Source organism: Wyeomyia smithii, chromosome 2, assembly GCF_029784165.1.
Source record: "Wyeomyia smithii strain HCP4-BCI-WySm-NY-G18 chromosome 2, ASM2978416v1, whole genome shotgun sequence".
In the NCBI taxonomy this organism is placed as follows: Eukaryota; Metazoa; Arthropoda; class Insecta; order Diptera; family Culicidae; genus Wyeomyia; species Wyeomyia smithii.
The window spans coordinates 95,383,173-95,399,359 of NC_073695.1; the positions used below are offsets into that span (position 1 = coordinate 95,383,173).

The 16,187-nt window shown below is 38.2% G+C and overlaps 1 protein-coding gene across 2 annotated transcripts in view; it reads left to right on the plus strand.

Annotated features, from left to right (window-relative positions):
- LOC129724573 (uncharacterized) overlaps positions 1-13,387 on the plus strand; it is a 163,707-nt gene extending 150,320 nt beyond the window's left edge. For both annotated transcript variants that reach the window (XM_055679567.1, XM_055679566.1), the window contains exon 9: positions 105-13,387. In XM_055679567.1, coding sequence (XP_055535542.1) covers positions 105-362 — 258 coding nt within the window. In that variant the 3' untranslated portion in view covers positions 363-13,387. The remainder of the gene's footprint in view (positions 1-104) is intronic.
- Positions 13,388-16,187: the final 2,800 nt, after the last annotated feature.

Below are 16,187 nucleotides of genomic sequence, written 5' to 3' on the forward strand. Positions count from 1 at the left end.
CAATAAACATAGAAAAAACCATCGTCCGCTGCTTAAAAGCCGACCATAAAGTTAAATAAAATCTAATTCAGTTATTTATTTTCATTTTTGTTTTCATCCCGCAGAGCAAAAATTGTCATCCCCGAAAAAACTCCGAGCCGGCAATCAGCAGGATTAGCCGAACGAACGGCGACATTGAGGGCACCGTTTCCGGCAGATCGTCAGCGGTTGCCTCGGAAAGTATACCGTCGCACCCGAGCAAACACCGTCAGCACCACCAGCGCCGGCGACAGCGAAAAAACCATCACCGTCAGGAGGGTAGAGACGATGGCGGTGCTCCTGACGGAAGTGCTGAACTTCTGAAGCGGGTTCATCGGACATAATAAATTGATCTCCTTTTGATGGTGTATATTTTGTTCATTCACGTTTAAACCGTACCGGAGCACGTTTGCTCCGTTGCTCGCTGGCTGTTCGGAATGAATGTTGGTCCCCTCAGAATGAATGGAACTAGGAATGTTTGTGATACATCCGGTTCTGCCACTACCGACAAAGCTCTTAATGGTCGCATAGGAGCGGTATTGCTGCAGGGGTGTTCTAAATTGCATTAAAAGTATATTCTGTACTATAAAACTTTTCCTCCAAACTCATCGTATTTTCTAATTTTCTGATCGGAGTCTTCATGGTTGCAACGAGAGGAACATCCCAGCAGCGGTGACCACTTGGTAAATTGTGCAGACCGTGTCGCTCGGTCGTCCGGTAGGATGTTAGAGGAAATAACATTTGAATACGGCAATCGAGCCAATCCATCCGGTGTTGTTTGAGCAGAATATAGACAAATTTTAATTTAATTTTCCAAAGCAAAATCGAGAATGTCAAGCGAAACGAAAAACACATCACTAAAGTGACTTATATACATACATACAAAAGCGTACATATTCAAAGATTGTGTCCGTGATACGGTTTAAAAAAAACTGAATTGTTTGAGCCGAAATAAGTTACAGAATATTGTGGCTAGACTTGAATGACGAGAATATGTTTCTAGCTAAAGGTTTCGGCTCACAATCGTTGTAGTGTGTGATTGTAAATATACGGTAGGACTCTTTTTGTACGAGCCAAGCGAATTTCTATTCGAAGCAGGAAAAAATATCGAGTGTGATGAAATGTTTCAGTGGAAATCTATTTACAGATTACAGATGTGAATAAATTGGAAGCGATTTTAAAACCAGAAAGCCAGACGAATAAATACTTTTAGTCAAAATCGTTTGTTAGGACAGACCAATAGTTGCATTTTACGCTTGAATAATAAGCATTAAGTATCGCAGAATTTACCATTAAACAAAAATGTGTAAAATTATATCTTGTCACATGCAACACGCTTGCAAACAAAACACACACACACAAAGTTAGGCACGGAAGTATGATCTCAACTTGCGTGATAAATCCCCAAAAGTTCGATGATGTATTTTGTAGCAGCGCTGCGTTCTGCTGTTTACAGAAGCTAAAATTCGAAAGACCTATCATATCGTCTGTAAGGACCTCTATAAATCCAATCACTATATCAGGTATGCAGTACTATGTAAAACTCACTCACTAAAAGGCACCAGAGGCATTCATGGAACGGTTTCAAATTCATAGCATCATTCATCGTTCGGTTGCTCGTGTTTCCGCTCTATCTGGTTCCGGTGTGCGGAATATATCCACTGTCGTGCTAATGAACTACTGCTGACCCTCTACAGACACACTCTCCATATCTCTAACGCTATGGACTGCGGATCAGAAGATAACAGCAAAAATTAGCATGTCGAATTTAAATAAAATCCTTAACTTGTACCGACTGTTTGTGCTGAATGAAAATTACAGAACGTCGAGGTTTGGTTCTCGATTCCAAAATATTTGAAGTTTGATTTTGAGCGATGTTTGGTCTCTGTTCGCATCGCTTGATACTGATTACATTTTCATCATGTGCGACCTGTTTTATTCATATTATTTATTATGATTCACTGATGTTTGCACTTTTGCTTCGAGCTCGAGAAGCGCTTTGAGGTCAACATTTGAGTTTATGACGAAAAGTTTGTTTTTTATTCTTTTACCGACTGAAAACCAGAGATCGAAATGCTGCTGAATATTTGTTCACATTTTCCCATTTTTTTTCACATATTAGTTCAACCAGATATTTTTTTCAGGATTTTTCTTTCTTCTGTATTTTTTTGTCGTAGCACTAGTGCTTTGCACTAGTGGATGGAATAGTAGAAAAAGTGTACCAAAAATGCTCTTATTACATTAGCTTCAGCCACTAAACCAACGCCCACTTTTCCCTTTTTACCAAATTGTTTATCAAACTGAAAATTAAATGAATTATGCCTAATTTTCCGTTTTCTTCAGGAGCAGAACAGCTTGGATATTTGGCAGAGCACTTCCCTAGACAATAGTGACGCCGTGTAAAAACTTGTTCAATTTCTCGTCATTGGGAATTGCCAACTCTAGATGACGTAGGATGATTCTCGTTTTTTTATTATCTCTAGCAGTGTTCCTCATCAATTCCAAGAAACAAATAACCACTTACCAATTCGTTGGTGGAGATAAGTGAATGATTTTTTTTGTATTTTGAAAGAGGTATACTAAACAAAGAAATGGTTTACAAAAATGTCAACAACTCAACAAGTACACAGCACGGCGAAGACGATAGAATGGAGGAATCCAAATAGGGGATGCACGGCATTACACACTGTTACCAGGAGAGCCAGCCAAGCATGCTGGGTCCGAAGCTATAGATAAAAGTAAATTGGTTCATTGTTCTTGCCAAGAACAAATACAATTATAAAACTTTCTTGAAGCAATGTTGAATTTTCTTATCTTGCCAATTATGAAATGTGTGACCGCATTTCTATATTTATTCCAAGCGATTAAAAAAAAGTTGTCTTAAGTGTCTTCAAAGTAGAATTGTTTCTCACTAAATGCGATCAAAGTCTGATTATCGTGCTAGTTTGAATTATGCAAATTGTTTTTTGCTGTGGTTGAGTCATTTAGTAATGTGTAACATAGATTTAACATAATGCCCAGCAACTCCTATCGCTACCTCCAGGTGGAGCAACCAAGGGAAGATCGGTGAACCGGTGGGAACTTGGTCGTATACTGATAGGAAAGGGAGAGCAGCTTACCTGAGCGTTTGTTCCCCAGGTTAGGGGTAGGGTTTGCAATATTCCCGAGAATAGATTTCCCGGGAAACGGGAATAAAAAATCTGATTTCCCGGGAATTCCCGGGAACCGGGAAAGGAAAAAATCCTTAGTAAAAATGAGATTTCAAATAAAGTTTATTAATAAAAAGTTTCAAAAAAACGTTTACAATTTAATTATGAATTGAAGAACAAAATTTATTCAAGTTCACTCCAAAAATTCATGAACAATCGTCTATTAATCGCCTCAGTTCCGCTAACAATTTTTCGTTAGGCCCAAATAATGTAGTTCCCTTCTGTAAAACTTTGCTTAAGATCGCTGAATCACCGCTGGTGTCTGATATCTAAAATACTTCTAAATCACCGATTTCAGCTCTTGCTAAATTTCATTAGAAACTGAAGAGTCCAATACTATTAGTTTGTTGAAGATAGAGCTGAGCGTTTGGCAGCCAGATTTTAGAGCATTTGAATGCCTTCGTAATTAATGTGAAATCGCGGCCACGACCCAAGTTACACTGGTCGCATTGATTTACGGGTTTCAATTTTTTTTTATCAATGTACAGGTTTCAAAATTTTTGTCAATAAACAAAGAAAAAATTAAGCAACTATCCGCTTAGTAGTAAACTCACTAGCGAAAAAAGACATGAGACGAAGAAAATATTTCTTAATTTATCGTTTACTAAATAAGACAGCATTTATTTTTTTTAAATAAATTAAGCTAACAATTTGATATTACACGGCAAGCAAATATTGATCGTAGTTTCAAGCAAATATTTGCTGCGTATAATGTACACTATTAAGCCGCCCTTCACTTCTACGACGTAAGTTTCGTGTTTTGATACGATATTTAGTTTTATTGCAATATTGTATGGAAAATTTTCCGAGGAGCTCGGGAATCCCGGGATCCCGGGAATCAATATTCCTATTCCCGGGATCCGGGAATCCCGGGAAAAGGCAATCGAGAAATCGTTCCCGGGATTGCAAACCCTAGTTAGGGGCGGCTCAGAAAGCGACTGATCCGGAGCGGACGGCTGAACTATGAAATGCGGTGTTTCGCCAGCTACACCCAATACGGCAGCCCCGTCGCGAGACTAGGCATCGCAGCCCTAATATTGCAGCATGCTGAAATAAACATACTACGAACAATCGAAAGAATGATACGAATCGGAAAAATCGGTATAGACCTGGGCAAACGAAAAAGGACAACGATTGGAAACATGACACTTGGAATGTTAGGGTTCTGCTCGAACCGACACGCGCGGGAATCTTGGCCAGAGTGCTACGAGAGGCAAAAGTGGAGTTAGCAGCCATACAAGAGGTGCGTTGGCCTAAAACCGAAGAACGTGAATTCCGGGCGGTTGATCCGACCACGGGCACTTCTTTCAAGTATCACATCTACTATACTGGCGACAGAGCGGAATGGGGCGTTGGTTTCGTGCTACTTGGAAACTAAATGAAGCGTGTTATTAGGTGGAGGCCTATTAATGACCGTCTATGCGTATTGAGGATCACGGGCAGATTCTTCAATTACAGCCTTATCAACGAGTACCCGCCGACAAACGATAAAACCGATGACGTAAAGGAGAAGTTCTATGAGCTTCTTGAAAAAACGTATGGAGAATGCCCACAGCACGATATAAAGATCGTCATCGGAGATGCGAACGCACAGGTCGGAGGATAGGAGTTCTTTCGTCCCGTTATTGGTAGAGAAAGCCTTCACTCTACCACCAACGACAAAGGCTTGAGGTTAGTGAACTTCGCCGCGGCCAGGGGAATTGCCATCTGTAGTACCCATTTTTATACATTTTTTTTTATAACATAAATCGAAATTTACACATGTTTGTGATGCAGACTGTCTGGATGGCATGTTACCCGAAGAAAGTTTTCTGAAAATCCCTCGAGTTTTGGCATAAATTGAGTTAGTATAATGGGTGATCCTCTATAGAAAAAAGGCCCATTATAGGTATAACCCTTTCCGACCGGGCCTATATAATTGCGTAGGTGAAAGGCGACTCATACAAAACCTTCTCTCGCTTTTTGAGCGTCCTATTCATTGTTTTATAGTTCACAACGCTAGTGTCAACATTTCAGCTGCTACGAAAAATAAAAAACCGGAGCAAGCAAGTGTTTTTACATAGGAGTTGTTCCTCCCCTAGTTGTTTTTCATCTACACAATTGTGTGGGCTTGGTCGGAAAGGGAGAGAGACAGAGAAAGAGAGAGAGAAAAAGAGATAGAAAGAAAAAGAAAGAGAGGGAGGGAGAGAGGAGAGAAATAAAGAAAGAGAGCGAGAGAGAGAGAGAAATAGAAAGAGAAAGATAGAGAGAGAGAGAGAATGAGAGAGAGAAATAGTAAGAGAGAGAGATATAGAGAGAGAGTGAGAGAGATAGAGAAAGAGTGAGAGAGAGATAGAGAGAGAGATAGAGAGAGAATGAGAGAGAGATACAGAGAGATAATTAGAGAGAGAGTGAGAGATAGATAAAGAGAGAGAGTGAGACAGACTGTCTAGTATATAGTGTATAACCTATAGTGGATCCCTTTCCTATAGTGTACAGGCATGTAGAGGGAAGAGTAAAATTAAAAAAATCAGTCACTGACCAGACCACGGTGACAACGTAACCTTTCTTTTCGTTTCTTGTCGTTAGAGATGCAGAAATAAACTCGATCTCTGGTAACAACGATCGTGATACTTCTTTCTTTTCTTCCCAAACTGACCGTAAGTACGTTGCCGGACCTTAATCGATCTTTACAAAGCGGAAGCTGCTGAATTGTTGTTCATTGAAGTTGGTAAATTTATCCCAAATAGCCATATAAATGCGGTACATTGTTTATAAACTCAATCCCAAAGCAAAAAAACAAAGCTTTGGTGCTTCATTCCGTATCGGAACTCGACCTTCTGTTTCTTATACACAGACTTGGCAGCCAACTGTTAAATGTACAGGACAATTCCGGGGCTAGCGCCACGATACTACTGACACTAACAGCCTCTCCCGACCCGGGATTCGAATACACGACAACTGCCTTGTTAGGCCAGCATCGCCACCTCTAGACCGGCGGGGATTAAAATCCAAAGCACAGCAATGAAAAACGCATATGGTTTAGTCAAACGTTTTTGCTTTTAACTATGACTCAACTGGTTTTATTCATATGCAATAGTTTTCACGTTACTGGTACTGTCATAATTAAATTCCGTGGTAACGATGAATGGTAATTGCTGTTTCGGTTAAAAACGTTGTAGTCTGGGGTGAGTCCCAAACGGCTCACGAAAATGAACCACGGTTTGAGCGCCCCAAAACAAATCAACCGACTGAAACCGAAGTTTACCGAAACATTACGTTTGTTTTTTTTTTCATATGATCCTATTCTGATTCCGATCTATGTAAACGTATCCATAATATATGAATCATGCGTTATGCATCCCACATTATTTGTTGTGCGAAATCAGAACATGAGTTGTGTATAATTAGAAGACACTTGACCTTTAAGACTTGACCTTTTCTGTGTTCCGTTAATTTTGCCTTCAAATTAGTATAACTTACCATCCATTGATCACTTGTTGACTTATTTCGAACGTCCTTCAAGACCAAATAATGTTGAGAATTTCAAGCCAGCATCGAAAAGCTTTGTGACTTTGTACTTGCGTTGTGTTTAATCGCTTTCCTAGATCATGCTAGCGTCAAATAATCATTGCATGTTTTGGCAAAAGGCTATTTCTTTTACTATCTCTCTCTCTCTCTCTTACACACACACACACAAACACACACACACACACACACACACGTAAACATGTACACATATTAGTGCTTATTACGGGAGTCACTTCACGGTGAAACATATTTCACTCTCACGCTCACTCCACTTTTTGAGACCTATTCCCGATTCCACCTCAAGTGAGGTGACAAAAATCACCTCCACGAAGTGAAGTGAAAAGTGGTAAGTTCCCAGTTCAATGTCCTAGTCCCGGAAAGTCGATTGAGCTGAAATTTTGTATGAGGACATATTTCGACAAGAGGAAACTTTTGAGCCTTACCGCTAAACGAAATTCGAAGGTCAATTTTTCCTTTATGTTTCATTGCACAGTGGTCCAGGAATGCAATCTAGTAGAAGAAAATTAATAACTCCGGATCGTGTTGGTTTTTTGAGATAGTGATTTTGGCAATGTTTATTAGAATAATAAAAGAATATTTTTGTATGAAAATATTTGTACTAAACGTGTACTAAATTAGTACTAAATTTTTTTTTGTCTTCATTTTTTCAATTTAGAAGGATGGTTTCTTCTACAAAGCTGTTCATTAGTTGTTCATTTCATATTATTGGCTAATAAACAACTTTGTAGAAGAAACCATCCTTCTAAATTGAAAAAATGAAGACAAAAAATAATTAGTACTAATTTAGTACACGTTTGGTACAAATATTTTCATACAAAAATATTCCTTTATTATTCCTATAAACATTGCCAAAATCACTATCTCAAAAAACCAACACGATCCGGAGTTATTAATTTTGTTCCGCTAGATTGCATTCCTGGACCACTGTGCATTGGCCGCAGCTCAAAAGTTTGTAAGTCCCAGCGAGTAGATTTTTTTCAAAAAAAAAAAAATCGCCTTGTTACTGGAAAATAAATTCCATGTACATTATCAGTAGATCACAAGTCAATCGATTTTAAAACTTCCCTTTCTTCGTGAAATCATTCCACCGTACAAAATGGTCGTGAAATAATTCCACGCGAATCGTCGCTTTTTCCGTTTTTACTTCACTGATATGACACTCATAATAACCCAGATTTCACGGTAGATTTCACTTTGCGACGTTTCTCTCACTTACATGAGTCCCGTAATAGGACTTTATTCATTTCACTCTGATTTCACCGTGAATTGACTGCCGTAATAAGCACCATTATCTATATCGTTACCACATCATATCAATGTTTTTATGTTTTTATAAATGATTAGAAATGGCCAGAAAATTCAAAAATTTCTCAAACTTCTTTATTCAAGTATCCCCCGATAGAAAATTTTCAAACTAGTTTTATATGTAAGCTTAGACCCAAAACTAATTTTCGGCGAAGAGAAACCCGAATACTATGCCACGATTTTAACCAACGATAGTCAACTCATAGGCTTCACGGAAAATCGTTCCAAAACCGTGATCCAGTTCTAAATAGCGTGGAAACAAGAAGTCTTGTACAAGTGCATTGTACAGCTCCAACTGAACTGCACGAAGATATTGGTCAAAAGTTCACGGTAAACCATCTTCAGAATCTTCCGGTTTCGACTGTGTATAATTTCCTGCGAACCTTAACAACGATTCATCAGGATGGTCGCGGATGTCCGGCCAACGTGATGGACGAAAATAACTTGGTTCTTCTTGTCAAAATCATGGTTCCAACCCAGTGCGTGGTTTGGCTGTCAATCAAGAAGTATACCAGAACGAAAGTTTTAAGATAATTTGGTCTTCCTATTTGACCAGATAAAGCATCATGACATAACGGCAAAAACACAAACGTTCCCCAACAACAAACCCGAACCATTTGAGCCGTTGAGAGCAAAAGTGGTACATGTGCCATCAAGTAAATTTTTCAGGAGAAGCGATAAACGAAAACACTCAAATAGTGAATTATTTTCAACATTTTTTTCCAACATAACTGCACTAAAACATTGCTGGAAAGGTTTCAAAAGACGGTACATGAAAGCATAACGAGTTCCGGTTGAGAAACGTACACAAACTTCAATGGAAAAACATGTACCACTTTTGTGCTATGGGAAAAATAATGACAACCAGAAAACGTTGAGAGCAAAAGTGGTACATGTCCAGTGTGAGCATGAAGGGTGCATTATAGCTCTCTAATCTTAGGATATAGAAAATTCATGTCTTCAGCAGAGCTGTCCAAGTGATTGAGTACTATAGAATGATGATCTGTTTGTTAAGGAATTCTACCTTTTCGTGGCGCTAGTATATATGTATTTGGTAACTGCATATGAGTTGATACTGAAAAAGGTAAAATGCTTTCTGTTACAAAATAGTTACGGGCACACTAGCGCCACGTAGTGAGGAAATTCCAAGCAGACAGATCTTCATCTGAAAGTACTCTGATTGACCAACTTTGCTGAAAACATGATTGTTTTATGTGTTAGAATCCTCGACTTACAATTCATCTAACATGCACAGACTGGACATGTAGCACTTTTGCTCTCAACGAAATGGTTATTATGTTAATTATCGAAAATTGTTTTGGCTATAACTTTGGTTTAGGTTATCAGATCTCGATTTTTCTTGGATATTCTAGTACATTACTGCGTTCTGCATCAATTTATGCCAAAAACCCAAAAAGTGTAAAAATGGCACATGTACCACTTTTGCTCTCAACGGCTCATTTGTACCAATAAACGAAACCTAACTATTCTGCAGCAGTATCTTCCAATCGAAGGTTTTCTTGGAAATTCAGGTTCCTTGGTGTACGAAAACAACTGGAGATCGACGAACTGCAAACAGTTGATTGGTAGAATGAAGAGATGTATTTTGAAGTAGAATACTTCTTTCAGGAAGTTCGGCTACATAGGGATGTGAAATGAAAATCTAAAACCGAAGAAAGTGAAAAATATGTCCAATTTCAAATGCTAATAAATCGGTTAGTATTCGATGGATTTTCTTCGTTCTTGCAGCAATAGATTGGAAAATCTTCTAAGATTCATCCCAAAATAAGATAATTGTAATTCTATTATTAACACTATTGTACTATTGAAAATAGTCAAGCCTTGTTAAAACGAAAAATTCGATCTCTGATTGGTAGTTATATGATTGCTTCCCAAGCACGGTCGACATAATCATATACCTTGCAATTGAAAACATGCTATTTGGCCTATATAAGAGCCTCAGTTTCAGCCGAAGCCGCTCATAATAGTTCTAGACAGCGACAACAGCAGTCGTCCTTCCTTAGCAGCAGCACTAGCTCTGTGGTTGGTCACCACGTCTCAGGAGCAGCGCGGTTTTTCTCAGCGTGTGTCGCCAGACTGCCATTATTCCCCCTGTGTTGGGGCAGCATGAAGATTGCATTGAATTGAATTTACGACAACACAAACAAGCGTTCTGTGTTGGATCCTAGCAATTTAAATCTGTCGCGCCCGTCTAATTCACTGAATGTGAAATAGCTTCCACAGTGCATGTTGTCCGTGTATCTTAATTCCCCCATTGTTAGGGCAGCTCAAAGGCTGCGATCAGCAACCGATTTTGAACCGCAAAATGCCTTTTTGAAGACAAATAAACAAGTAATTGAAGGTTAATAATTTTCTGGTATCAACACAAGCAGACATTCTGTGCGGGATGCAATCAAATTCTGTTGCAGTTGTATAATTTTAACTTTATTGAGGTAACCCCCCACTGTAAGGGCAGCGCAAAGGCTGTGATCAGCATAAGCGATTTTGAATAACAAACTGCCCTATTAGAACACCCTCACTAAAGCAGTTAGTTCGACTATGCAGAGCTAATGTGAAGTCGATTCAATCAATCAGCATGAACAAAATTTCGTCGTCTCCCAGCTGCTAAGTTGCAACATGATGCAACACGCAGCAGCGAGCAAACGAAATCGCTTGATGTTACAAGCCGCAATACGGTTAGGGGTTAAATAAAGTATTCTACTTCAACCTTGCGGTCGTGGCTTTGCACACAACCCTCCTGTGATTTTTTTTCATCTAAATTTCAGTCATAGGGAGAAAGTTGGAACGATTTGAAACGCGCCTTACGGTAATTATTTCGAAATTGTATGTTTCAATAAATTATTTTGCCGAGATAAGAATTTCTGAGAAACTACTTGGTAAAGTCGATACTTTCTGTATCTTTAAATGTTTGCTATTAACGTTGTTAGTCCTTGAACGTTGATTTCGTTATAAAAATGACAATGTATGTATTTTACGCAAATACGATAAATTGACGAGTGCTGTGGATGTGACTTAGGCTTAGAAAAACCAAACCTCCTTCAGACGGGACTCGAAGCCGCAATCCTACTGCATTGTGTTTTTACTCTTTGAACTACTGGGACGATATATTTATGAAGAAGGAAAAATTTAGAGGTAGCTTATACTAACACAATATCTACCTTGGTTGATTCTCAAAAATTTTGTTTTTCCTTTCGCCGTTTCTAAAATTTTGTTTATGTTTTTGGACCATAACTTGAGAATTAGTTTTCGATTAGATTAGGTACTCAACGATTTGGTTGTTTTCAGTAATGAAATGCCCAACGCATGCAGAGAAAATTTACAAAATGATCAGTTTGGATTTATATTCTGAGGTTTTATAAAAGCAACTGTTACTTAATCTTCTTTTCTCCTCGTTATGTAATACTAGTTATTTGTTCTCCCTCATTTACTATGTAACAATTTGTATCAACCGATACTTCTGTTACCTCTCAGACAGTTACTAGTAGATGTTCCATTTGACGTCTACTAAATTTTTTTAAATGTATTATCATTTTTTTGAACCCATCATTTATTAGACACGGCATAATTTTTTTGTAAAAATTATCCAGAACTGAGATATTTGTACTGTTTTCACTTTGATATCCAACATTTCACCCTGCAATTTGCGAACTGTTTCTGTTGAATAAAACAAATGTGAGACAATTGAAAACGTAAATGTTGTTACTCGACCGGATAATACAGTAACTTCGCAATCACTGTTCTGCCCGTCCCTAACGAACCAGATAGAGAAGGATGCAGAAGCTCTTAAAAACTCCCATCATTCCCAGTAGTACGACCGACGCAAGAAAACCACAAGTATCGCCATTCATCAACTAACGACGAGTCAAGTCAAGTAAATTGCATTTTGTAATTCCAAATTGATCGGTACGCTAAGCGGCTCTAGTCGAGTCGAATCTGTTGCAAGGATCTGTTGTCAGGCAGGATATCTCCGACTCACACGGTTCGGTTCTCCTGTGGGCGCAATTGCATATTCAATATTATGGTGATACGTAGAAAGATTGTCAAGTACGAGGACGTATGCGAGAAGTAGAATTGATTGGAGTGGTTGTCAAGCAGTACGCTCGGGTGCATGCATGAAAAAGCGGAAACAGTCAAAACCGGAAGAGAGACAAAATAGGAAAAAAGTGTTTGCAAGAAATAATGCATACTGGCAGAACAAATGAAGAGATGATAAAATGTGAAGTGGGTAAAACAAGCTGCCACGTGAAACACGACTAAAATTTTGTGATGATTTACGTGGATGCTGGTTAATACGAATAGGTTGAATAATTAATTGAGTTGGAAACTGTCGAATGTTTTAATACAGCTTTTTAGAGTACATCACAGTCAGAAAAGCACAAAACAATCCAATTTACAAATAGTTCACTCCACAGTTCACAGTTCACAGTAACCAAAACATTTCATTCAATTAAACCTCGACAGGTTCAATTAATTCCATTGCCGCTCAAAGTAAACTAAAATTTGGAACAAATTGGAAAATAGCCGCTCCAAAATTGAGCATGGATTAAATATTTAAATCGAACATCACCTCGAAGCAAATCAGTCGCCGACAGGACATGGGTGATAGCATGAAAAAATCTGTCTGCCAGAATTAAGTTTAATCCTATTCTAGTGCACAGCAGCATAAAACGTCCCCGATTGCCTCCGAATGGCAGCAGCAGCATCAGCGGTGTATTCTCGTCGTTCCATTCAAAAGTGATAAAATCCATTACCGCGCTCCATATCCGGTGTAATGCACCCAGGACCCTGCTTTTCAGACCAATAAAAGTGCGATAAAGCTTGTGTCGCTCACCCTTCTGGTGGTCGCATTCGAGGAAGTATAAATGTATATAAACCCCATAGACAGTGACACTTGGTAACATGATAACCACCCTCTAACGAAAATCCGGCTCGCTATCCAGCATCCAGTCAATATTTTACCCGCCCAGTCGCTACAAAAGGTGCCAATCGAAAGGCACAACGAGACTGAAAAGAGGTCGGTACAACTGGCGCTGTTAAAATAATAATTATCCGTTTTTGTTAGCTGCCAATGATACAGGTACAGGACAGTATGCAAAAAAAAAAAAGAAAAACCGTGCGATGGAATGCAAGCAATGCTTTTTGCACTGTAATTTTCTCATTGACTATCTCTCTCTTTCCCTCCCTTTCGCGCTCTTTTTTGCAACAGGGGAGTACACCCATTATGCGTAGACAAGTATAGTGATGTAATATAATATTTCGAAATAAAACACAGCAATGTAGATAAATTTGGTATTGTTTTTGGAGACTTTAGTTTTGGAAATCAAGAAAGAACGCCATTTCAATCATTTTATAATAAAGAGCGTTTTCAGCAGAATTGAGTAGGTAAGTTAAATTTCTATAGCTATTACAGCGGATCAGGTTTGAAAACCGTTGACTCTTTTGATGACGTTGATGTGTTCAATTTAAGATGATGTCATCGTTCGTACATTCAAATGAACACGACTACGAATTACAAATTATCATTTGAAAGTTGTGTTGAAAGAATTCAAATTTTTTTTGATGGTCAAATAGCGTACATTTTTGGTCCTATCCCAGAGAAGCGATTAGAAGATTAACTATGCAATTAAATTGATATTTTTATGCCTTCATAATAAGCATTCTCACTATAGTTGATCTACTCGATTTATTATTAGCAATTTGAGTTACAGACAACAGAGGAAAAAAACTAGCAATTGAGAACACGACTTTCTTCTGACTAAAAACAAACGAGGAAAATGGTGCATGAAAACTCTCCACCACGAAATTTGTCGTCCCTTGAGCAGGCGACCTTGATTGATGAACATTGTTATTTTTTCATTGAAGCGTGAACGTCAAATGACTAACGAGTGCCACGGTCGTGGTGCTCAACTACATTCTAGGCTTTAGCTGTCGAATGATCACGTATTTCATGACGGTCATGATTGACAAATCATAAATGTGTACACAGGAAAAAAGGTCTATGATGGTGACCACTTACGGGCCTGCTTCGTACGTGACGACAGCAAGTACTCAAATTGTCTCTACTGGTACATGAGAAAACGTTTAACCAAAATATGTTTGACAATTCAAACAATTTTGGAAATTGAAGAACACAAAATTGAGATTGTAATTGCGTTCAATACTAATAATTTAAATAATTTAAATAATAACTTATTCAAAACATCAGTTTTCACAGCGTTTGCTATACTTTTCTAGAAGAAAGCCTAAACATTTCTTAGATAAGGAATATGACATAAAAATTTCAACTGCTTAGCAATGGCACGAAATCATATCCGACATTGACAAGCTTTATACTGACAAGTAACACTAAACAACCTATCCTAGCACCATCTACATCCATCACTACCCTCGAGCGAAGAGAGCAGGTCCAGCATATGAAATCTTTTCAAACACTCACCCCAATAACAGAGTAGCTGGAAAGCTGTTGAATACAATGTTCCTTTTCAGAACGAAGAATGAGGGGCGATTTGAAACAATTTACAAGATGGCACAACGGGAAAACGATGCGTATTCCAAACGTCATCGTAGGGATAGGCTACCGTGGTGTTGAGCTTCTTCAGATTGTTATGAATAAAGCAAATAAAACATATTTCGTGCTTCAATGATAAACAGGTAATCAACTTACGTAGGAAGTGAAGTAGTTAGGATTCAAAATACTTATACAATGAAAAGTTTTATAGACCGTAAGGGAACATCCATAAATGACGTAGCTTTTTTCAGTTTTTGTTTGACCCCCTCCTCCCCCATCGTAGCATTTCGTCACAAAGTCAGGACCCCTCTCTAGATAAATACGTAGCTTTATAACAACCCCCCTCCCCCACATGATATTTATTTTGGCAAACTTTACTATCCAAAACATACCTTGAGTCATAAATGAACAAGAAAAGACAAGGAAGTAATATAAATGACCCTAGACAGAAAAAACAGTGATAAAAAAGAACAATTAGAAAAATCCAATTTTTTATCTTAGTTTCATGTTTGCTACGTAGCTTGGCTTGAATCCACACCCTCCCCCTCGTCACATTTCGTCACAAAACTGCAAACCCCTCCCTCCCTCCTCAAATGCTACGTCATTTGTGAATGTTCCTTAAGAGAATCATTAAAAGCATTTATTTTCACTAGTAGAGGATATTTAATATAACTTCAAGTGTTGGCATTCACTTGGATTTTTTCAATACTAAGAACGTTCTTATTCATTTCAATTTTTTTTTTGTATGGATCTGAATGGCGTGTTGATCAGACCAGAAAAAATGAAAGATTATAGTCATTCAACCATTCCTGTGAATTTCGGTGTCCCTATCCATTACCGTTTTTTCAGAGACTTAAATGAGTTCTCTCGTGAACATAACGTTAAAGCGAAGAACCCGATGAGTAATTATCCATTAATTTGTGCACTGATTCTATTCTTCCTGTGCGTGAGAATGAAGCCTATGCTATAGTACAGAATTCACGGTCTGTTTTTACACTCTGTTTTACAGCTCGTAAAATAACCGCGTTCAATCGAGAATCCGCGTAAATAAATCGCGTTACTTCAAAAATCTGCGTATAAAATACCGCGTAATTAAGAAATTTGCGTGAAGTTAACCGTTTTTAACGTTTTTTTATTCCCAACCCGCGTTAATTCGAAAACTCGCGTAAAAAAACTGCATTAGCTCGAAAATCCGCTTAAAAACCTCGTAAAAAACCGTGGAGAAAAAAACTGCGTAGAAGAAAACAGACTGGAAAGTTTTTTGGTGTACGTGGATCGCGAAAATTACAGCAGAGGCATTTCGTGTAAAGCATTATTTTAATCTACAGGGTATCACCGCAGAAATGATACAGTTTTTTATGCTATGAAATTATAATTTAAGAAATATAGAAATATTTCTTCTTTGCTTGTTTTACTATCGAAATAAAGTAATAAAGTTACAGTTGAGTCAGTTCAATTTAAATTTTTCGCTTTTCCATTTGTTCACGGCCTGCAAACGCTTCTCAAAATTATCACAAGCCATACGCACAACTTCGATCGGAATTTCATCCCAGCTGTTCACCAAACGGTTCTTAGTAGTTTACAAAGTCATTTGT